Source organism: Schistocerca cancellata, chromosome 2 (genome assembly GCF_023864275.1).
Source record: "Schistocerca cancellata isolate TAMUIC-IGC-003103 chromosome 2, iqSchCanc2.1, whole genome shotgun sequence".
Lineage (NCBI taxonomy): Eukaryota > Metazoa > Arthropoda > Insecta > Orthoptera > Acrididae > Schistocerca > Schistocerca cancellata.
The window spans coordinates 843719251-843743966 of NC_064627.1; the positions used below are offsets into that span (position 1 = coordinate 843719251).

General features: G+C 37.5%; 1 protein-coding gene across 1 annotated transcript in view; it reads right to left on the bottom strand.

Moving 5' to 3' along the window:
• LOC126162759 (sodium-independent sulfate anion transporter-like) overlaps positions 1-24716 on the bottom strand; it is a 174580-nt gene that overhangs the window by 19291 nt on the left and 130573 nt on the right. Inside the window, exons 5-11 of the mRNA XM_049919447.1 lie at positions 22737-22957; positions 15758-15935; positions 15460-15636; positions 7904-8065; positions 5581-5721; positions 4764-4909; positions 1082-1246 (exon numbers count right to left, since the gene is read on the bottom strand). Of these exons, the coding sequence (XP_049775404.1) occupies positions 1082-1246; positions 4764-4909; positions 5581-5721; positions 7904-8065; positions 15460-15636; positions 15758-15935; positions 22737-22957 (1190 nt within the window). The remainder of the gene's footprint in view (positions 1-1081; positions 1247-4763; positions 4910-5580; positions 5722-7903; positions 8066-15459; positions 15637-15757; positions 15936-22736; positions 22958-24716) is intronic.

Consider the following 24716-nt stretch of genomic DNA (forward strand, 5'->3'; position numbering starts at 1 on the left):
AGCAGCAATCTGGAGGGGGTGGGGGAGGGGAAGAAGTAGTAATGTACAGCAGGGGAGAGAGACAAATGCTGCCTGGTGGAGTCTGCAGGGACTAGAATGGCAACAGGTGCAGTGTCAGGAGGTTGTGGGACAGGGAGGTGGGGAAAAAAGTAGCAAAAAGGAGAGGAACAGGGAAAGACAGGCATATTGCATTGGTAGAGGGCTGCAAATAAACAGGGTGGGAGGTGACAATGGGGAGGAGATGATAAGACAAGTGAGTGGAAACTGCTGGGTGGAGGGAGTAGGGACAATGTGTTACCGTAGGTCGAGGCTGGGATAATTATGGGAGCGGAGAATGTGTTGTTGGGATATCTCCCATCCGCACAGTTCAGAAATGCTGGCGGGGGAGGGATGGATCCAGATGGCTCGAGTAGTGAAGCAGCCATTGAAATCTAGTGTGTTGTGTTCAGCCACTTGTTGTGCCACAGGGTGGTCTACATCTCTCTTGCTTGTGTGAATGGTGTGTGTCTCTCTTTTACGGATAATGGCTGTGGCCAAAAGCTTTATGTAACTGTCTTTTAATTGTGCCTGTCTGCAACTTGATATGTCTTCTTTACAGTAAGTAGCACTCTGTCTTTTCCTACATTGTAAATAGAAGATCAGTATGATCAATTATTTTCTCATTCTCACTTTTGTAGTCTTTGCACCTAATAGTGAATTCTGGGCTCTGAAACTTTGTTTCCGGAATGCATTACAAAAATCCACATTATTTCACCAGTACTAATAAATTCCATAAAAGAGAATCATTATCAATTCACTACAAAAGTCTGGCATTTGCCTCTTTGTTCCCAAGAGAGGTCTTTCAGAACAGTTTTTGTACTGGCTTTTTGTTATCTACTACATTTACAAAAATCTGGTGAGTGGCGGTGTAAGTTTATTTTACTTGTTTTTCAATTATTGTTACTGTTCACTCTTAGCTGCAGTAAAAGATATGCTCACAGTCTTACTATATGGTATACTGTACTATCAGTCATATTATTACATTCAGAGATCTCACATTCTGGAAAAAGGATACTAAATACAAAACTACTAAATAATTTACCTTGGCAGCTGTGTAATCTGCTTTAAATACATGAGTGCAGTTAATGACAACAGGCATGTCATTCCTCATGCTGTGCTTCATCACCAAATTGCGTACATAATCAACTGATGGGAAGATCAAACACCTGTCAGGAGTTATTTCCAAATATTCCACGCCTTCCAGTGTCTGTAACAAAAGTTTAACTGAAATTAATTGCCCAGTATTCTTCATCAATTACTTGGTTTCTTTGTTCAAAAATTGTTCTTAAATGAATAAAGAAAAGATATCATGACCTATGACTATTCTAAATGGTATTATGTGAATCTATGTTGAAATACTTCAGATAGACAAATAATCTGTTTCATGGAATACAATGGTATGTGGCAACAACACATCAGACATGCAAAAAAGATGTGTGCCTCAAGCAATCTCTTATTGTGATTTTTAACTGTGTATCTTGAGTTATTTTTCACATCTGCTCTACACATTTCTTGTCCCTACATTTCCACAGTAGTTAAGAAAGATGGAATCATGGGTTCTAGATTAGGGGATAGCTAAAATACATACATACTATTCTGACAGCATGTAATGTGATCCACAACAGTTCTTAGAACATTCTTGTAAATAGTAAACAAAAATAGATAAACTACAGCCAATTTGTATAAGAAATAAAAACATCAGTTTGTAAATTTTCTTTTCTTTTTATTTGCTTCCAGTTAACTATATTAATTTACTGCCTTTTAAGCACACACAGGGAATTGGAGAATAATGGTAGTTAAAGGTACTGTATGAAAGCAGTTTCTCATGTCTGGTATTCTATATAATTAATACTCTGATACTGCCCACTTCCCTGGAGGTTCTTCTTTATGAAAAGACCAACAAAATATGACATCTGAATGAATGAACAAACTGAAAAATTGAAGAATTTCTGTACCTAGAACCACTGTCCCCTATTACTTTGGTGAGTAGACAGTTTTATCTGTTTTTATGTGGCCAGAGAATTACATTACCAGCGCTTTCTTTACTTCACTAGGTTTGACAAATCCTATATTTAATATAATCTTTATGGGAGTGGAGTGACTGGTGTTACGCATTAAAGACAGAGAAACATTAAAGACAGAGAAACAAATGTTAGGAACTTCAGATGTAATTAACTATTGTAAAATATTATGCTATTAACCATACAATACTGTGAAGTATGGATGGCAAGAGAGATAACAACTTATAATAGGATCAGTTTGGATTAAGGAGAGAGAAGGTAATCAGAGAAACCATTGGATGCATGTTGACAGAAAGTATGATGAAGTCAATAGTAAGAAATATGTATGTTTCATAACTTAATAAAGTGCTTTAAGAAATATTGGGCAGACAGAAGAGCAAAACACCTTTCAATAAGCATAGACTCTAATAATTATATTACCTAAATATCATATTAAGTTATTGTTGAACCAAATTGTATCCCGGTGTAACAACTTGTTTAGAACTTTGTATTATAAATGAAAGTGCTTTAAGGGAAATGGAAGGCAATGTTTAAAATATTGTAGAAAATAAGAACAGGATGGAATGACAGGAGATTAGTAGGGAATTATTTGTAAGACACAGGACAATGGTAGGAGGAAGAAATAGATAAAATGGCTATCAACAGAAAGTGTGAGATAAAGTTATTAAATATCTCCACCCCTGTTTAACACCTATGGTGAAAGACTTGTGGACATAGCCTTCACTAGTATAGCTACAATAAAAGTGGAGAGGAAATGAAAGTGATTAAATATGTGAGATCAAGAGGTCACAGAGAGTGAAGGAGATCATCAGATAATTTTGGAGTGAATAGAAAAATGATATCATATGAATAAAAAGCCTTTAGAAAAATATGACACTTACTTACAAAAGCAATAAGAAACAACATAAAAAAGTGATTTGCAAGATTCTTTATTTGGGGTGCAGTTACAATGGCTCAGAACCTTGGGCAATAAGGAAGAAATATGAGAGATATTTCTAAAGCTCTGAAATCTTGCAATGAAGAAGAGTAGAGAAAATTAAATGGGCACAAGCAATAAGAAATGCTGAAGAATTTGAGAAAGTGAAGGAAACTAGAACTCTACTGGAGGATATTAGAAAGAGAAAATCAGACCAGATTGAACACATTCAAAGGAAAATTTATTGTCAGCAAATTCTTGTTAAAGCAAAAATAGACAGAAAAAGAAGCAGAGGCAGTAGAAGTTTTGGCTTATTGAAAGATCTGAGTAAATGAATACCTTACCAAAGGCTTATAGAAACAACTAGGAGATACACATCATCGAGAGAAAAGTTCAGTTGAAACCGACAATTTGACCACTTTAAGTATGGTAACTTTGTTTTACCTATTCAGGCTAAATTTAGTAGAGTAAAATTAATATGATAGGTGCTACCTAGAAAAATACTGCCACTTCAGTTATATTAAATAACTGCTGTTCATATCATAATAGTAGTCTAACATTTACATGACTACACATATTTATCAATGAACAGCAGTTACTAACATACCATACATAGAAAACATTGTCAACAATGAAAATTTCTATTTTTTTATGCAGCTAGCAAGAACCTTCAGCCTTGATTCTCAAAGTCAATTAACTTGTAGAAGGAGTGGCAAACAAGGACTCCTGTAATTTTCTATGGAACTTACAGATATTCCTAGTTTCTAACTTTCTATCTGATGGAAGCCTCTTGAAGGCATTTGCAACAGAACACAAAATCCCATTCTGCTCTGCTCTGTGTTAGATGAGGAGGCAAAGTCTACATTGAAACAATTTTTTGTGTTTTACTTTCTGTGAATCATACATTATCTTACATTGACTTTTATTGTTAGCTACAAATATAATTAAAGAGTAAATAAAATTGGAAGTGAGAATAAGAATTTCCAGATGTTTGAAGAGGCTTCTGTAAGATATTCAATGATACATTGGTCACTTAAGCTTACCAGATATATACTATGACTGTGTGTAGGTAATACGCATGAGTATGAAAAACATGACAATGTCATGTGTGAGGAAATATCATAACACTTCCATTATTTGATACTAAAGTGAATTTTTCTCATTCTTAATGATGAAGCAATGTATCCATACAGTAAATAAGAAGACTGTCTTATGGTAGTTAACTATATTTCTCTTTTGTTATTTCAAGTGCCTGTGAGTTTTTCAAGGTGCGCAGAAAGGTGATATGGTTACCATATTATTACCTACATATTTCTTAACTAGTTTAGATTCAAATTTGGAAAATCCAGGATGGAATATAACAATATTATGAAAAGGATAGTGGAGATGCTCAGTCTCAGATATGCACAACAAAAAGGCTGTCAAAAGATGAGCTTTTGGCCAAGAAGGCCTTCATCAGAGATAAAACATACATACACACACTCATGCAAACACAACTCACACATAATTGCAGTCTCTGGCTGCTGAGGCTCATTTTCTGACAGTCTTTTTGTTGTGCCTATCTGCGACTGAGCATCTCCGCTACATGATGAGTAGCTACTATCCTTTTCATAATATTGTTAACTGGTTTAGAAGATGGGACATAGCTTGTCCATTTCATAGCATAAGATACCTATATGTAATGCATTAAAACAAATAAAATGTTAATTCAGGTATCCAAGTACAAATTTTTGCTGTTAAAGTTACATTGTCAACAAATGGAGAAGCACTGAAAGTACAGTACTTACTGTATTGGTTTCAATTCTTATTTTTGGTCTTGCAATATTGAAGAGAACAAACAGAATATTCACTCCAATGCCAACAACGATTCCCAGTTCTAGTTGCAGCACCAAGCAGGCAATAAAGGTAGCAAAGCCAGGGATGAGGTCCTGTTCTGAAAAGCACATCAAGTATAATAGCCTCTGATAAAATTATGCCAGTTACATATAGGCAGAAAACAGTCTACTTACTAAGCAACAGCAGAGGTTCAGACATTCCACTTACATAATGTAACACTGACAGTGTTGAATGTATTTGTACTTAACAGACTAGTATTCATCTTGTGAAGACATCAAAAGAGGCAATATGAAAAGAAGACTGGAAAATTACACACACACACACACACACACACACACACACAGAGAGAGAGAGAGAGAGAGAGAGAGAGAGAGAGAGAGAGATGGTTGGTTGGTTGTTTGGGGAAGGGGGAAGGAGACCAGACAGCGTGGTCATCGGTCTCATCGGATTAGGGAAGGATGGGGAAGGAAGTCGGCCGTGCCCTGTCAGAGGAACCATCCCGGCATTTGCCTGGAGTGATTTAGGGAAATCACGGAAAACCTAAATCAGGATGGCCGGACGCAGGATTGAACTGTCGTCCTCCCGAATGCGAGTCCAATGTCTAACCACTGCGCCACCTCGCTCGGTGAGAGAGAGAGAGAGAGAGAGAGAGAGAGAGAGAGAGAGAGAGAGAGAGACCTATGTATTCTATAACAAATACTAATACATATGTTACGTTCTAACACCTATATACTAGTATAATCAGCAATACTGCACCATGACACTTACTGCTTGTCTTCCAGATAGGAACAACAACATGCAGCTCTACCATAAATATTACTGCAGCAATAATAATAGCTGCAAGGCTTGCTTTTGGTATGAAGTAGAAATACTGGGTAAAAAAGAGCAGCGATAGAATCACCAAAAGTCCTGTAAGTAGTAAACAGTATTAGTTAAACACATAACCTTTTCTGTAATGTAGCACAAAATGCTTCTCAAAAGATTCTGAGTGAGCAGATTAATTTTACTTCAGCAGTTACTTGTGTGTAACTATAGTAATCTCCATACTGAAGAACAAATTTGGAACTTTTACAATGAGAAATACTTACACACTTTTTTCTTTTTTCTAGTGGCTCTGAGCAATGAAACTAATGAATGTATATATTGATTCTCATTGTTAACTTTCAAGTGTAGTTTGAATTATATGGTTTTCTATAGTTTTTCTCCAGGTGGTGGTCATGAAAGACAATGAACAGTTATTCAATTTCAAACTCCATCATACCCACTGTAATGCAATATCCAAAGGTTTGCCTGCCCTTTAACTGTATTTCTTTTTCTTTTCTTCTTTTTTCTTCACTCAGCAAACAGCAAACACAATATTTAAGAAGAATTCCAGTTGTAAAGTAACATGACTAGAAAAAGCACATAGATATTCTAAAGCAACAAAACACAATGAATGCTTTAGTGCTGAGTATATGCTTCATCATTCCAAATAACTGAACAATATAGGACAGGGTTTATTGAGCCCTGCAAGACATGTGATGTGGTTTCATTATACAATTCAACAACAAACATTCTGTGCCACATTGTGGGTATGAGACATGAATACTAGTATCCTACATAAATTTGAAGGTTTGTTGCAATATTGGGCAATATCATTACAATATTATGAAAAGGACAGTTGCTACTTACCATATAGCAGAGATGCTGAGTCACAGGCAAATGGAACGATTTAAAATTTTTACTAGGGAAAGATAGATACTGCCACAGGAAAAATAAAGAGGCCTTTTTAGAGAAAAAAGAAGCAGTTGTAGAAATGTCAAGAGGCCAGATGGAAAAAAGTACTAAGCAAAGAAGGGAAAGTTGAAAGCTAGAACAAGTACTTAGAGACAGTATACAATGGGAAGAGGATGTAGATGAAAATGAGATAGGTGATCTGATACTGCGAGAAGAATTTGACAAAGCACTGAAAGACTTAAGTCATAATAAGGCCCCTGGATTAGAAGACACTATGTCAGAACTACTGCTAGCCTTGGGAGAACCAGCCAAGACAAAACTGTTAGTTAAGCTGCAACTAATGTGCTGCATTCTATGTGAGCATGACAACCAACAAGCTGTCTATCCACATAAATTGCCACTGACAAACTGTCGACAAGAAACAGCTGGACCACCCTGTTGCTGAGTACACTGCCCAACAATACATTCTTCATGTCAGTGACTGCTTCACAGCCTGTGCAATCTAGTTCCTTCTTACCAACACCAGCTTTTTGAACTACACAGGTGGGAACTCTCCCTGCAACATGTCCAACATTCCCGTAAACCTCCTGGTCTCAGACTTCATTAGAGATTGTTTTTACCTCTCTAGTTCCTTCCTTGTTCCCATTCAAGCACTGTACAGCCTCTATTCCACCAACACACCCAGTCCTTTTACTTCTCTCCTTTTCCATTCCCCCACCCCCACCCCCACCTCTCCCCTGCCCCGTCTAATGCCCCAACTGCACCTAGCTGCCCTACCCTCTCTCCACCTAATCCCAGCTCACTCCCACGAGAAGTACTTTACCATATCCCACCCCTACCCTACTATCCCTCTCCCTCCTGCACCAGTCTCCTCCTTACCCCCATCACCCACCTGCCTCTATCATCATCCACCACTGATCACAGCTTCAGCTGCCTGAGACTGTGGCCATGTGTGTTTGTGTTGTGTATGTTTTATCTCTTTTTGACAAGGCATTGTTGGGTGAAAGATCACTTTCTGACAGTCTTTTTCTTACACCTATCTGTGACTCAGCATCTCCGCTATTTGGTGAGTAGCAACTATCCTTTCCATAATACTATTAAATTCCATCCTGCATTTTCCACTGTTTGATTTTGCCTAAAGGCAAATTATTAGGTAGCTCAAGAAGTACCCTTGGCATTCTGAAAGATATTCAATTTAAACTTTTAATCATGCAATAGTCTTAAAACAGAAATACAAAATGGTTTCTCTGATAGTATAAGGAAGGTAATTAATATTATGCAACAGACACAATAAACAAAATTTTGTGAACAACTGATGGATTAAAGTTTGAGTTTGTGTGGAGTGGATAAAACTGCGAATTATTATTATTATTACCTGTGTAGAGGCCTCCTAGAGTTGTCCTCACACCACTTGAATTATTAACAGCACTACGAGACAATGAACCACTTCCAGGAAATCCTTGAACAAATGAATTACCAATGTTGCAGACTCCAATGGCGAGTAGTTCTTGTGTAGCATCTGTTGGTTTACCATTTGCTACAAGTATAAGAAATACCTTATTAGTGTTAATGCTGAAGTTAGTTAAAATGTTTTGCACAATGGTTTCTTTCAGAAAAAATAAAAATATAGGAGATAAAAAACAAAGGAGTTGAAAAGAGTGCATTGTACTGACCACATTGTAATAATTAGATAACACACTGTCCAATCAGGATAAACATTGCTGGAGAGGGCTGCAAAATAGCAGACTCAAACAAATGCTCTCATTAGGTAAAAGTAACAGAAGAAATTGTAAAAAGGTAGGAAAGTATGGAGATGGGACCTAGGTAAGTTGAACGAGTCAGAGGCTATTGAGAGTTTCAAGTGGAGCTTTGTCAACTGAAAAAGGAACGGAATACTGTAGAGAGCCAACAGGTAGCTTTGAGGGATGAAATAGTGAAGGCAGCAGAGGATCAAACAAGTAAAAATGGCAAGAGCTAGTAGAAAACCTTGGATAACATATAAGATATGGAATTTAACTGGCAAAAGGAGGAAATCTAAAAAAAGTAGATGAAAAGGAATAAAAAATTTAGCAAATGAGATTAACAGAATATGCAAAACGGCTAAGCAAGAATGGCTGGATGAGAAATGCAAGGCTTTAGAAGTATGCAATACTAGGGGAAAAATAGTTACCACCTGTAGGAAAGTTAAAGAAACTTTTGAAGGAAAGAGAAGCAGTAGTATGAATATCAAGAGTTCAGATGGTAGTGGAAGGAGTACACAAAAGGGTTCTATGAGGGGGATGAACTTGAATACAATATTATATACATGGCACAGGAAGTAAATGAAGATGAGATGAGAACTATGATACTGCAAGAAGAATTTGATATAGTACTGAAAGAGGTAAGTTGAAACAAGGCCCCAAGGGTAGGTGAAATATTCTTAGAAATGTTGAGATCCCTGGGAGAACCAGTCATGACAAAACTATTCCACTTGGTTTGCAAGATATGAGACAGGGCAAAAAACTCCAAAGTTTGACAAGAATGTAATAATTCCAATTCCAAATAAGACAGATCTAAATACTATCAAACCATCAAGTGTAATAACGCACGGTTACGAAGTACTGATGCAAATTATTCACAGAAGAATAGAAAAACTTGTGGAAGCTGACCTATGGAACGAAAGAACTTAGCAAATTGGGCAAGTCAGTAACATGTTGGTCCCCCTCTGGTCTTTACGCAAGCAATTATTTGGCTTGGTATTGTTTAACAAAGTTGTGGGATGTCCTCCTGAGGGATATTGTGCCAAATTCTGGCCAATTGGCATGTTAGATTGTCAAAATCCCGAGCTGGATGGAGGGCCCTGCCCATAATGCTTCAAACGTTCTCAGTTGGGGAGAGATTTGGCAACCTGGCTGACCAAAGTGGGGTTTGCCAAGCATGAAGACAAGCAGTAGTAACTCTCGCCAAATGTGGGCAGCCATTATCTTGCTGAAATGTAAGCCCAGGATAGTTAGCCATGAAGGGAAACAATGTGGGATGTAGAATATCACTCACATACCACTGTGCTGTAAGGGTGCCACAGATGACAACCAAAGGGGTCCTGCTACAAAAAGCCCTGACCATCACTCATGGTTGTCAGCCCATATAGCAGATGACAGTAAGGCTAGTATCCTGTCATTGTCATTGAAATCTACATATACATGTCTGCTGGTCATCAGGGCTCAATTAGAAGCAGGCCTCATCACTGAAGACAATTTTATTGCAGTCAATTAGATTCCAGATGTGATGGTGTAGGTGCCATTTCTTTGCATAGCAAGATCACTTTGGCTGTCATCTGTGGCACCCTTACAATGATATTGTACATCACGTGTTGTTTCCCTTCATGACAAGCCATCCTGGGCTTATATTTCAGCAAGGCAATGCCCACCCACACACGGCGGAAGTTTCTACTGCTTGTCTTCATGCTTGCCAAACCAAACCTTGGCGAGAAAAGTTGCCGGATCTCTCCCCACTTGAGAATGTTTCATTATGGGCAGGTTTCTCCAACCAGCTCTGGATTGTGCCAGTTGGACACAATATCACCAAAATATCTTTCCAAAAGAAGTTTTCTGCGATGTAGAAAAAGAATGGAGTTTATTCAAGACACTTTAGTCGAGCAGCACAAAAAGTATGTGGCAGAACATCTGGAAAGGAAAAAGTAAGACAGACAGGTTGGTGGGATGATACCACAATCTAAGCAGTTAGAAGAAAAAAATGGGGCATGGAGAAAGTGGTGGAAAAAATGATGAGGACCATAAAAGATATATAGAGGAAAAGAAGAAGTGCAGAGAAATAGTGGAAACAGCAAAGAAAAAGGCATGGGAAGAGTTTACAAAAAAACCTGAAGAAGATGTGAATAGCAATAACAAAATGTTCTATAAAATGATGAAAAATAAAAGGAAGGCTTCTGATGTACCAGTAAAGATGCAAACAGAGGATGGTACTGTGATTGAAGTTCCAGGGAATACAAAAGATATCTGGAGAGAACATTTTAAGAAATTGTTAAATGCTTAGGAGCAGGTACACAAGGAAACAACAAATCATGGAGGAATTGAGAGAAGTTGGGAAGCAGAATTAGGACAAATTACATGGGAAGAAATGGAAATAGCTGTGAAGAAGATGAATGGGGGAAAGTCCCAGGACCTGATGAAGTATCAGTGGACACGATAAGAGCAGCAGATCCAGTGGGAATGCAGTGAATGTATAGAGTACTGTCAAGTGTGTGGAGAAATAGTACAATATGTGATGATTGAAGGGGAGACATTGTTCCCATCTTCAAAAAGGGCAATAAAAGACTTTGTAAAAACTACAGAGGAATAATCCTTATGAGTCATACAGCCAAGATTTTTGAAAAAATTTTACTAAATCAAATAAGCGAAAATATAGTAAAGGAGCTGAGTGAAGAACATCATGGGTTTAGGAAAGGAAGAAGCACGATCGACCTGATATTTTCTATCCATCAACTGATGGAAAAAAGTTGGGAGTATAATAAAAGGGTGACAATGGTTTTTATAGACATAGAAAAGGCATATGACTCAGTTAACAGGGAAAGACTCTGGGAAGAAATGAAAACGACATATATAGAAGATGGATACATTAATGTAATAAAGACAATGTATAGAGGACACAATGGTAGAATTAGAACACCATTGGGGAACTCTGAATACTTCGAAATAAGACAAGGACTTAAACAAGGAAGTATTCTATCTCCTGCACTTTTTAATGTTGTGATGGAGGGAATGAATAGTGCAGTTAAAGATATAGTAAAAGAAAAAAGACAAAAAGATGATTTTTGTAGATGATATGGTAATATGGGGTGATAAAGAGGTAGATGTACAGCTACAACTTGATGCATAATGAAAAGGTTTGGATAAAAATAAATAAAGATAAGAGTGAAGTAATGGTATTGGGAAGAGACAAAGGGATCAAGAGAAATATTACTTTGAATGGAGAACCCCTCAAAGTTGTAGACAGTTTCACTTATTTAGGGAGTGAAATACCTAGTGATGGAAGAATACCACCAACGAAATTAATAGGAGGCTACAGAAGGGTGGCAATTTCTACCAAACACTAAAACAGCTGATTTGGAATAAGGAAGTTTAAGAACAAGCAAAACTCCTTATGTATAAGAGTTATTACTTCCCTGTTGTCACCTATGGAGGAGAAACATGGACAATGACAGAAAGGGACTGGAGCAGACTGCAAGCAGAGGAAATGAAATTTCTCGGAGCAGTTAAGGGAAAAACATGAATGTACAGAGTAAGAAATGTAGATATTAGAAAAGACTTTAAACGAGAAAGTATGAGAGAAGAAATTGAAAAAAAAAAGAGATTGAGATGGTTTGGGCATGTTAAGAGGGTGCATGGGCAGAGACTCCCCAAAATTATGGAAGAACTGAAGATGGACGGAAAAAGACGTAAAGGACGCCCAAGAACACAGTGGAAAATGCGAGTGAGAATATCTGTGGAAAGGAGAGGTGTGGCCTGGCAACAAGTGGAGGAAGAAAAGTGGTGGGAGGACTGAGCCAAATGGAGAGGACTCGTCAGCAGCCAGACCCGGCAGTAGCTGGAGCGGGATCAGGATATAGGTAGATAGATCGCTCAGGAGGACATCCAACAGCTCTGTCAGTCAATGCCAAGCCAAATAACTGCTTGCATAAGAGCCAGACATGCTGCTGAGTTGCTCAGTTGGTGAAGCTCTTTTTCTTCAATAAATCATCCAGTTTTTCTGAAATTGTACATGTACATCACACATACCAATTTCTGTCACATTTGGATGATTCCTTTTTATTATTATTATTATTATTATTTAGCAGTGATTGAGAAAGGAGTGAGAAAGCAGACAGAACTGCAGCCTGTCCCCAATGTTATTCAGTCTGTACATTGAGCAAGCAGTAAAGGAAATCAAGGAGAAATTTGGAAAGGAATTAAAGTTCAGCAAATAGAAATAAAAACTTTGTGGTTTGCAAATAACATTGTAATTCCAGCAGATACAGCAAAGGACTTGGAAGAGCAGTTGGACATAATAGATAGTGTCTGGAAGAGAGTTTATAATTATAAATATCAACAAAAGTACAACAAAGACAATAGAATGTAGTCAAATTCAATGAGGTGGTGCTGATAGAATATGACTAAGAAATGTGACATTAAAAGAAGTCTTTGAGTTTTGCAACTTGGGTAGAAAAATAAGTGATGATGGCTGAAACAGAAAGGGGATAAAACACAGATTGGCATTAGCAAGAAAAGAATTTCGGAAAAAGTGTAACTTACAGTTGTTGTTGTGTTCTTCAGTCCAAAGACTGGTTTGATGCAGCTCTACATGCTACTCTATCCTGTTGAAGCCTCTTCACCTCCAAATAACTACTTCAACCAACATCATTCTGAATCTGATTACTGTATTCGTCTCTTGGTCTCCCTCTAAAAGTTTTAGCTGCCCCCCACCACCCCAATTTCGCTCTAACATTAAATTGGTGATCTCTTGATGTCTCAGAATGTACACCCTCAACTGATCCCTTCTTTTAGCTAAGTTGTGCCACAAATTTCTTGTCCCTCCAATTCTATTCAGTACCTCTTTGTTTAATAACAATCTACCCATCTAATCTTCAGCATTTTTCTGTAGCACCATATTTCAAAAGCCTCTGTTCCCTTCTTGTCTAAAGTGTTTTTTATCCATGTTTCACTTCCACACATGGCTAGTCTTCAAAAAAATACCTCCAGAAAAGACTTCCTGAAACTTAACTCTATATCTGATGCTAACAAATTTCCCTTCTACAGAAATACTTTTCTTGCCACTGCCAGCCTGCACTTTAATCACCTCTACTTGGCCATCATCTGTGTACTATTTTTAGTGTCTTATTTCCTAATCTAATTCCCTCTGCAGTGCCTGATTCAATTCCATTATACTTCTTTTGTTTTTGTTGACATTCACCTTATATCTTCCTTTCAAGAACTGTCAATTTTGCTCAACTGCTCCTCAAGTTCTTTGCTATCTCTGATGACAGAATTACAAAACTATCAGCAAACCTGACACTGCTCAGTGTACAGATTGACTAACATTTGGGATAGGCTACAACCCTGTCTCACTCTCTTTTCTTACAACACGTCACTTTCAAATCCCTCAGCTCTTATAACTGCCTTCTGGTTTCTGTACAGGTTTTATTATTTATCCAATGGTGGATAAACTTCAGTTGTAATTTTACTATCAAGATAATTACTTACAAAATGCCTTGCAAACTGCAATGTTCTCTAATAGTGCAACCAGAGGTCAAACAAATATTCCAGATCCAAGATTTGAACACATGTCGAGAAATGAATATGAAACCGTTGAATTTCCAGATTCTATGGTCACACTGAATGGTGGTAACTGGAATGCTGGAAGACCTGCTGGTTGCCATAAATTTTATTAACTGAATGACCCCCACCCTGCCCCTTTCACTAAATAATTAAGCTAGTACAGTAATTAAGAACTTGTGTATATTTTCATAAATAATCATAAAGATTGAGCCTGAACCAGTAAATGGATTATTCACAATGCAGGCATATGAAATGGTTCCATGAATTTTTACACATATCTTTTAAACCAAATTATTGTCATAATATAGAAAATCTAATACAGCCATTTTTCAAACTAAAATGTCATTTCCAAAATGCTAAAATGTTCATATGCTAGTCTTTATAAGGCCAACTCCACCCCCAAAATCTTCAGTCTACATGCTGATGTCTCAAAATCATTATGTTTAACATACCTGCGTAAAGATCATGTCAGCTTGTATGTTGTATCTCTACAACTCTCTATGGGAGAAGTTCAGTTCATTCCCAAACATAGATCATGCAGTACTTCTAGATTACAGTCTGGTTGTAACATGTTAATTGCTGAGTAACAACTACAAACATTTCTGTGCATTATAATCAGTCTTCATGTAACTAATCGTATCCAGTAACAGTGTAATTTGAAGACAACTTTAATATTAATACCTAAAAGTGCAATGTGATTGTCTTGCCACTGTGATACTGTTTCATAGGATTGTGGAAATGCAGGCATGTGAAGAATCTGTGATGTGAGAACTGGAACTGGCAATCATGTCACATATAGTGTCGATGTATGGGGGAAAAGCCATTGATCAGAAATTTTTGAGGTGTACATTCGAATATTTCCTGTTACGCCAGTTTTACAGCAAGTCAATGAACTTTCTTTAATGACAGTTCCGCTATGCTTTTGTCTTTCCTTTTGGAGTTAACCCTCCCTCTCAGAGGTAAGACCTGAAGTGGAAAAGAAACTGACAGAAGTTAGTTAAAGACAGTGTCCCAAACAGCTGGCAACAACTTCCGAAATGACAATACTGTCATGTGGTGGCTTCCTGTGAAAAGTGTTGGAAGCTACAAGGTTATATGTGGAAGTAAATACAAATAGTTTTGGCACTGAATAATAAAACATTGCTTTACACCAGTGATCATTTAAGAGTTAACTTCCTTGTCTCTTGATTTACAATGGTGGTTTCAAAAAGCTAGAAGAAATGATTATCTAACAGGAATATTTTACCCTTTTGTGTCTCCCTGGATGACATTCTTGAATATTTCTCTCCTTTACCCCTATCTTTCCTATGATTTGTTGACCATTACAGCAGAAAGGAACCTCATCATCACAAAAATAACAGTTTTTTTCTTCTGCTTGTGTCTTTGTCTGTTTTCCATTGCTAGCTTCAATTATGTTATCCTATCCTGTCTTTGATTGTTATCATATATTGTTTCCACTCTTACAAAATGCTTGGTTTAGTTGTACAGAAAAGCAAATAAAAAATAATAAGAGTCTAATATAAAACTGCAAAAATGTAACAAAATACATTATTTCCTTTTATTATTTATCCAGTGGTGGATAAACTTCAGTTGTAATTTTACTATCAAGATAATCACTTACAAAATGCCTTGCAAACGGCAATGTTCTCTAATAGTGCAACCAGAGGTAGAACAAATATTCCAGATCCAAGATTTGAGCACATGTCGAGAAATGAATATGAAACCGTTGAATTTCCAGAATCTATAGTCACACTGAATGGTGGTAACTGGAATGCTGGAAGACCTGCTGGTATGTAACCTATAAAAATTAAAATGAATAATTCATTCAATGATCAGTGATAGCCACAAGTTTTATCTATATAATAGTAAAGAAGAGGTCAAACATTATATTTATGGTAAATTCCGTCTGCTGTACATACCAATCAGATTAACAGGTACTTCATCCAGTAATGAAAGCTGATACCCTATAATTCCACATACTATTACTAGGATGGCATTTCTTGAGGTTGCAATAAGCCACAAAAATTTGTTCACCACTTTGTGGATTGTTTCCTTATGCTCGTCTTCCTTTGGTCCTACTTTGATGTTTGCTAATAACTGCAAAACAAGAAAATCACCTGAGTAAAGTTCATCACATTCTTTCATGAATTGTGAAACTGTAAATTAACAACACAGATTGATTTTTGAACTTAATGAGAAAGTAAAAAAAAAAAAAAGGGCAATAGTAGTTAGTTGTGATAATAAATACAAATGTGCTAGCCAAACCTGAAGCCTACAGGCTATTTTCACGTTAATAAAGGTATTGATAATAATGTGTTATCAGATCAGCTGAAATCACAGAGTAAAGCCAGGCAATAACATAAAATTTTAAACACGGGAAACCTCAACTGTAAAGAACATACAGTTTTGTGTATTGCCTACCAGGCTCTTTCTAAATCCTTACTCAAAGTGTTCCGGTGTTACTATTCATAATTCTCTTTGTAGTCTGATCACCATGTGATAGCACTACATATTTCTTTTTTTTCTCTTGGGATTATATATTGTCCTCTGTTATGTAGTAGTTGATGAGTAATTCCATATTTTGATATTTCACAATCTTGGACCTAAGAGAGTATATGCAAACTCTTTGGGAATATTCATATTGAAACTGGTATCAGTGACCATGAGGATTTTGCAGAAACAATAATTTCATCTTCATCTATACTGTGCATAGTTATTAGGATTTCTTTCTATTCCATTTACAAATTGAGTGTGAGAAGAATGACTGTTTAATTGCCTTTGTGCATACTGTAATAAATCTAATCTTCTCCTCACAGTACCTATGTGAGAAATGAGTAGTGGGTTGTAGTATATTCCTGGAATCATCATTTCAAACTGGTTCTTCAGCATCTCTGTGACATCCTGTCATGCATAAAACAAACCCATGTCCATTTGTCTGCTCTTCTCTGTATAGATTCAATATCGTCTGTTAGTCCTATTTGGTGTGGGTCTCACACACTTGAGCAGTATTCCAGAACGGATTGCACAAATAATTTTCAAGCAATCTCCTTTGTAGACTGATTGCATTTTCCCAGTATTCTACTAATAAACCGAAGTCTACCACCCACTTTACTCATGACTGAGTCTATGTGATCATTCCATTTCATATCCATACAAAGTGTTACACAAAAGTATTTGTAGGAGTTGGCCAATTCCAGCTATGACTCATTAATATTATAGTCAAAGGGTATTATGTTTTCTCATTTTGCAAAGTGCACAGTTTTACATTTCTGAATATTTAAAGCAAGTTGCCAATCTTTGCACCACTTTGAAATCTTATCAAGATCTTACTGAAATTTTTATGCAGTTTCTTTCAGACCGTACTTCACTATACAAAAACGCATCATCTATAAAAAGTCTGATTACCATTGACATTGTAGACAAGGTCATTAATATACAACATGAGCAGCGATGGTCCGAACACTCTTCCCTGGGGCACACCCATAGTTACTTCTGTATCTGACAATTACTCTGCATCCTCCCTACCAAAAAATCCTCAGTCCAGTCACAAATTTCACCTGATATCCCAGATGATCAAATGTTTGACAACAGCACAGTGGAAACTGAGTTATACTGGTACAGCATCTATCTGACTGCCTTTATCTTGCTTTCAGTATGTCATGTGAGAAATATGCGAATTGGGTTTTGCGTGGTCAACGATTTTGGAATCCATCCTGGTTGGCATGGAGGTCATTATGTTCAAGATACCTCATTATGTTTGATCTCAAAACATATTCTAAGAATTTACAATAAATTGATACCAAGGGTATTGGATGACAGTTTTCTCGATCACTTCTTCTACCATCCCTGTTAACGGGTGTGACCTTCACCTTCTTCCAAGTACTGAGCATGGTTTTTTGTTGGAGGGATCTATGATAGATTATAGTTATAAGACGGGCTAAATCAGCCACAAATTCAGTATAGAATCTGATAGGGACTCCCATTGGCCCCTGTAGCTTTGTACAATTTTAACAATTTCAGCTGTTTCGCAACACTACTGTCGTGAACACTTATTTCACTCATCTTTTCAGTGGTATGTTTTCCAGCACAAAATTAAACTACATTAAATTCCCTACAAGAAAGGTCACATTCATTTTTTCTTTAGAAGTGATAGTTTCTGCATTGTGGGGGATGGAAAAATCATAGGTTATCAAAAATAGTGTTTTAATGGTACACAATTAATGCTTATTGATAAATGAAGTGGGTTGAGAAAAAATGTTAAGCATGTGTACTGCAGCTAAGTGCAGGAGAACAATGTTAAGTAATAAATTGTGCTCTAGGGTTGTAACAGAGAGGAAAGGGGGTGGGGAGATGAGGTGAGAAGCATGAGGGAAGGTAGGTCAACAGATTGTGTCATTCACTTCCCTCCTTTATAGGTCTGCAAGTTGAAGAGTGAGAAGGCAATTCCCCATTCTCTCTACCGCACTACGTCATGGAGTCATACTGAGTATTCCACAATGTGGACTTAGACTCACAGGCAACACAGTGTATAGATGTGCCTGGGAGTGTTTATTTTCCACAAAATGCATTAACACTACATGGTATAAATGTATGAATTATTAGTAACACTGATGCAAGATACACTTATGAGGAGAATCAACACAAATCTCTGCCTCTGTTCTGCAGTTCTAGAGGGGAAATTGAATCTAAGCCATTGTGTATGGCAGCTGTGCAATTCTTCTGGGATATGCAATTTCCTCCACCATGAGTGCTGCTTGGTTTTCAGCTTGCAGTCAGACTATATCTCCCCACCACTTCCTGTCTACTTCTCTTAAAATAGTGGGAAAAAGAAGTTAACTGAGATCCTGTTTGTATAATGGAGTAATTTTCAGTTTATTGAGTATTCATTCGCAGTTATTTAGTGAGTTGCTATATAAGAAAGTTCAATGGCTGGAGCTATCAGCTGCCTAATACACTGATGAGACTATCACAAGAGTAACACGCTGTTAATACATATTCGACAATGGTGATTTCATTTTCTCCACTATCAATGGCTGGAACGTTTCTCACAGCATGAGTGATATCAAATGTATTATCCCTGCCCTAGTCTCTTAACATCTGAAGAGGTCCAGAATTTAAATAGTATCCCATTGCAACACAAGTAGGTTACCTATGAGTTATGGAACTTCAGATATTTCAGTGTAAGTCAAGAAATTCATTATATCATATTACTGTTCTAGACTTGAACATAATCAGTCTGGTTCCATCAGACATATTGACATCTACCTGCAAGTTATACTATAATACTGTAGACAGGTGGTAAGGTGTTCCTTTCAGAGCAGCTCACAATACAAGTACCAGTATTTCCTGAATGAGAGAGATTTGTACAGTCTAGTAACAACACAGTTAATGGTGAGAGTAGTACAGTACCTTTGTGGTCACTCATTAATTCACTACCAAGTGACTACTAATGGTTACATAGCTCTACCCTCTGCTATGCACTTCACAGTGGTTTGTGGAATATAGCTGTAAATATAAATGCCAACAGTAAGTAGGTCACTGAGAGCACTGCACTTACAAATTAACAACTTCTCAGTGATTGGTTGTAGGAGTATATTTTACAGAAAAGCTCACTAAAAGACTGCAAATTAGTTCTGAAAATAACTCCACTGTAGCAACACGTACTCAGTGAAGTTATTTTGTCTAATTCCCGATGAGAACTGGACAGGAAATTCTGGGAAAGTATAGTGATGGGGGAAGTCACCTTGGTCCAGAAGAATGCTACAACTGCCATACAATATGACTAAGGTACTATATCCCCTCTATCAGTGTAGAGCAGCATGCACAGATAAACATAGAATCTGTCCGTAGGCTTTTCTTGCGTTAGTATTATTGGCATCTCAATTTATTGTTAACATACTATGGAGGAAATAAACAGCACCCCAGGAATGGTTGCACACTGCATCATCAGTGACCAGGCGCGCTCGGGAAGGGTCCGTATAACTTCGTGAAACACCCCGTAGTTGTTTTTTGTTGCGTAGTGCGGTAGAGAGAATGGGGAAACGCCTGTTCGCTCCGCAGTCTGTAGACCTATTAAGGTGGGGAGTGCATGACCTGCCCTCATTCACGCTTCTTACCTCAAATTTCCTCCCCCCTTTCTACCCCTTAACACACCTTGAACATAACTTATTTCTTAATACTGTTCTGCTGCACTTAGGTGTGGTACACGCACTTAATATTCGTTCTCATTAACTTCATTTAATAATAAAAATTAATTATATACCATTGAAACCTTATTTTTAATCATGGGCGATTTTTCCTTCCCCTGAAATTGCAAACTATTACTCCTAGAGATAAAATGAATATGTCCTTTTATGTAGGAAATTTAATATAGTTTAATTTTGTACTAGAAAACGTTTTCACTACAAGCCGGCGTTTTCGAGATATTTATGAAAAACTTATAATGTACCACCGTACAAAAATCTGCGACTGCTCAATCATTTTCCACTATTCGACCGTTGGTGGTCTTCGTTGACTGGGCAACAGCATGTATCTGCGTCTTATCCTAAGGACAGCAAGGATGGTGTTAATTTTAAACTCTGGCTTAACACTGAACAGAAAAAATTGTTTGATCCCTGGTTGGTTCCTGAGGACTGAACAAATTATGTTCAAGAAGATACTCAAATCTTTTACTACAATTTTTATCACGAAGTCGTATATTTCATTATATCTAATATTTGGTGGATACAACGAAAATAATGAATGACATGAAAAAAAATCGATTCTAGTCAACATTTTGCCGGTTGCTCCTGTGAAAAATTTTTGTTTGATCAAACCATTATTTTCTAAATAATTTCTGCCTATACTAGTAACGATTTTGTGACTTCTTGAGCTAATTATTTGTATAAAATTTTCCATTAAATTGCTTTCTATCTGGGTTTAAAGACAATATGTGTCAGAATCCGATACCGGTACAGACAACGTGAATTTTCCATTGAATTATTATGCCAAGTAAATGATAAAATGTGCGATATGCGGACTAAATAGTAAAAAAATTAATTAATACTAACTACTACATTAGGATGCCTCCGCTGTCACCCGTAGTGATTCATACGGGTGAAGCAGTCGTTCCAGCGTGCACCAAGGCAATACTGAATGCCAAAAAGCCTGTGCAGCAAACCTATAGTTTAAAGTCATATTTAACACGAGAGTACCCAAGTAACGTGAAAGATTATTCAGAGCCACTTTCTCGTGTTTTACGGTTATGCCGTGCAGTTGGTTGGTTTGTGATATAAAGGAACAAAACTACAGGGTCCATCAGTCCGGCAGTGCAGTACTGTTGCATTTTAGATGTAATTCTTTGCGTAATATTACATTCTGAGCAGGCCCTATTGCATTCATATTTATGAGTCCTTTTTGTCATCCTGGTTGAAATAAGCAGACTTTATTCGTAAATTAGTAACATTGCTTAATAAATGGGTGTAGGATGACATGCCCTAAGTCCTTTCCCACCGTGCTACATACACGATAGGAAGGGTTATTGAAAACAGTTTTCACAACAGCAAATGATGTTTTCGCCAACAGGCGATATAATTTCCGCTATCTTCTTCTGAATATGTAGCCACCGCGCCCTTTTTAAAGATAAACATCAGTTTCAGTGAACAAAGATGAAAAGGGATACAGCGTTGAGTAGAGTCGTAGGTATCTAACTCGCTTCTGAATCTGCTCTCGCTGTGAATAATGCGATTTAACCCTAGGACGCCGAAGCCTTTTTTTCTAACTTGGATGCCTAAGGGGGGGAATCCGCGAGCCAACAGGTATTAAATAAGTTTACTGACGAATAATTACAACTTTCAAAATGGTGTATGTATTTTTACTAAGGCATCGGTTTATAAATGTTGTTAATTGTTATTTATATTGGATTGAGTGAATAAAAAATTGACATATTACAATACAAAATACAGATGTGTTCATATACAATAGACTACTCTTGATTGAACAATTTGGTTAGATAACCCTCTTGCGTTGGCACTTCTTTCTTCCACCTGCTATTTCACTAATTCCATCCCAGTTTGCAGAAGATAAGGTTTCCGTTTGTTGTGTTTCTTTTCATTCCATCTTGGATGTTGCTGGATGAATATGGTGGTAGCATTGATAGCACAAATGTCGATGAGAGAGTAAAATACAGATAGAGGCCATCTCTTTGTTCCCCTCTTGCAGGTGTACATGCGTGCCATTTTGATCAATGGTATCAATTCCACCTTTAGTGGAATTATAATATGCATTTATCTCGGTTTCATTCTTCTCTCCTCCAACAGTGCCTTTATCGTGGTGCATTGTTGACAACATCAGTAAGTTTTTACTTGGTTTCGTTTTTGCTGTGTAGGACACCAAAGTTACTGGAGGCCTACGTGTTGGGAACTGTACTAACTCACTGCAAGTTTACAAGATAAATAACAGCTCACTGACATCAACAATCACTTCCTCTGAAAGTAAACCGATTGTTGTGAATATCAAGAATACCAACCAACAAGAAACTAACTTGCATTGTTGTAGAGATGAGAAATACGAAATCTTACTAAGGGAAATTTTCTATAGCATGGAAGCCTAAGGGGGAAGGGTGAGGGTTTGTTGGAGCCATTTTTTCTTTCAAAGCAGGAATTTTCTGTAAAATATATTGACACTAACGTTTCATAAAATAGCCAACAAACAATAATTCAAAGGGAATATGTAGTATGAAAGTTACTTGGGAAAAGCAGGAGACATAAAAAAATTGTGGGTTCAAGGAACCCCTCCCCCCCCCCCCCCCCCCCCGTAGGCGTCATAGGGTTAAGAATAAGACAGTTATGAATTTGGATAACAACTGGTTGACTGAACTTTTTACGCGGTACCAATCATGTTTATAAATTAAAAACTCACCCTCATCAGGAGCAGCACAACGATACAAACAAAGCCCATGATAGCGTCATACATCTTAGTGTTCCACATGTTCTGAAACAGACTCTGCCACATTTCCACGAACGTGTTTCCTTGTGCCGAGATGCCCAGGACATCTTTCACTTGTGACGTCACAATGATGAGTGCAGCCGCTGACGTGAAACCCGACGACACAGGGCCCGAAATGAAGTCGATAAGAAAACCTGAAAATCAACAATGGGCATTCATAACGTGAGTAACAATGTCTGGCTTACTTTCTACATCTACATCTATACTCTTGCAAAATAATTGTGGAGGTCAGTGGGTATGTCCCAGTGTATCAGTTATTAGGGCTATTTCCCTCGCATTCGTGTATGGAGCGTGGAAAGAATGATTGTTTAATTGCTTCTGTACGTGTTGTAATATTAGTCTTACCTTGAGTTGGCATTCCCTATGGGGTTGTGGTATAGATTCGTTACCTAAAGATGGTTCTGGAAACTTCGTAAGTGAGCTTTCTCGGGATAGTTTACGTCTATACTGAAGAGAGTGCCAGTTCAGTTTTTCACCATTTCCGTGACACTTTCTCATGGGTCAAACAAACCCGCGACCAGTCTTGCTGTCCTTGTTTGTACACGTTCAATATTCCCTGCTAGTCCTATCTGGTACATGTCGCAGACACTGGAGCAATATTCTAGCTCGCACGAGTATTTTCTATGCAGTCTTCTTTCTAGACTGATTGCATTTCCGTAGTATTCTACCAATGAATCGCAGGCTGCGACCTGCTTTACCTATGACTGAGCCTGTACGATTGTTCCATTTCATATCCCTACGAATTACTCCCAGGGAATTGTATGAGTTGGCTGATTCCAACTGTGACTCATTGATGTTACAGTCAAATAATACTACGTTCTTACTTCGTGCGAAGTGCACAGTTTTACATTTATGAACATTGAAAGCAAATTGACAGTCTTTGCACCACTTGGTAACTAATCAGGATTTGACTGAATATTTGTGCAGTTTCTTTCAGACAGAACTTATTTATAAATACCCGCATCACTTGCGAAAAGTCTGGAGTTACTATTTGTATTGTCCGCAATGTCATTAATTTGACATCTGGTCGGGTGCTTGCAGTACTTATCACCCCATAAATAAAAGTACGTATAAAAATGTAAATGTTCTACAATCGGAAATTGGTTTCTTGCAACTGTCCACTGTCCACAGATGAGAACAATGCGCGCGAAGGGAGTGTGACTGCGTGTGGGGTAACGTGGGCTAGACAGGGCAGTATGCGCTGTTCTGAAAGACACTTTTATGAATACAACTACGTGGAACTTGTAACTGCGGCTGACTTGAAGAGGTCTGTGCTACGTACATATGTTAAATCGGTTCGTATCGTCAGTGGACTGATGCGACCCAAATAATGTCGGCGAAATTCTCCATTTGTGTGTTTGTTATCAGTAATTGATAAAGCAACAATTTATCAAAACTTGCATTGTGTATGCAATCACTGATATTTGTTTTTTTGTTACGATACACGTTTCGTTTTATTCATGATCAGTGGTAGGATTTTCTCGTTAGGTTCTTGCATTTAATCTGGAAGTGATGAGCGCATTCATTTTCCAGCAGAATTTTCTCCTTTAGCAGTGGAGCTGTAAATAGTAAGATTGAACGAAACTCTGAGGTCGTATCGGGCAAACAATGATACACAAGTCTACTAACAAAACATTGTTTTCTAGACGGCCAATAACACTGACCACAGGCAACAGTTGAGAGGAAGGAAGCGATGGCAAGGAATGTTTCCTCGCTCCCTGTCCCAAACCTCGCGCGCATTCTTTTTATCTGCGTCTGTATCTCTAACTTGAAATTAAGGTTGCTGTGATGCCTCCTTCAGTATCGAAATAAATGAATTGAAATATAAAAAAGAAACTTAACTATTATTTTCAGTCAATTTCCTTGTTTTGATACGTGACACGTTTCCAGGTT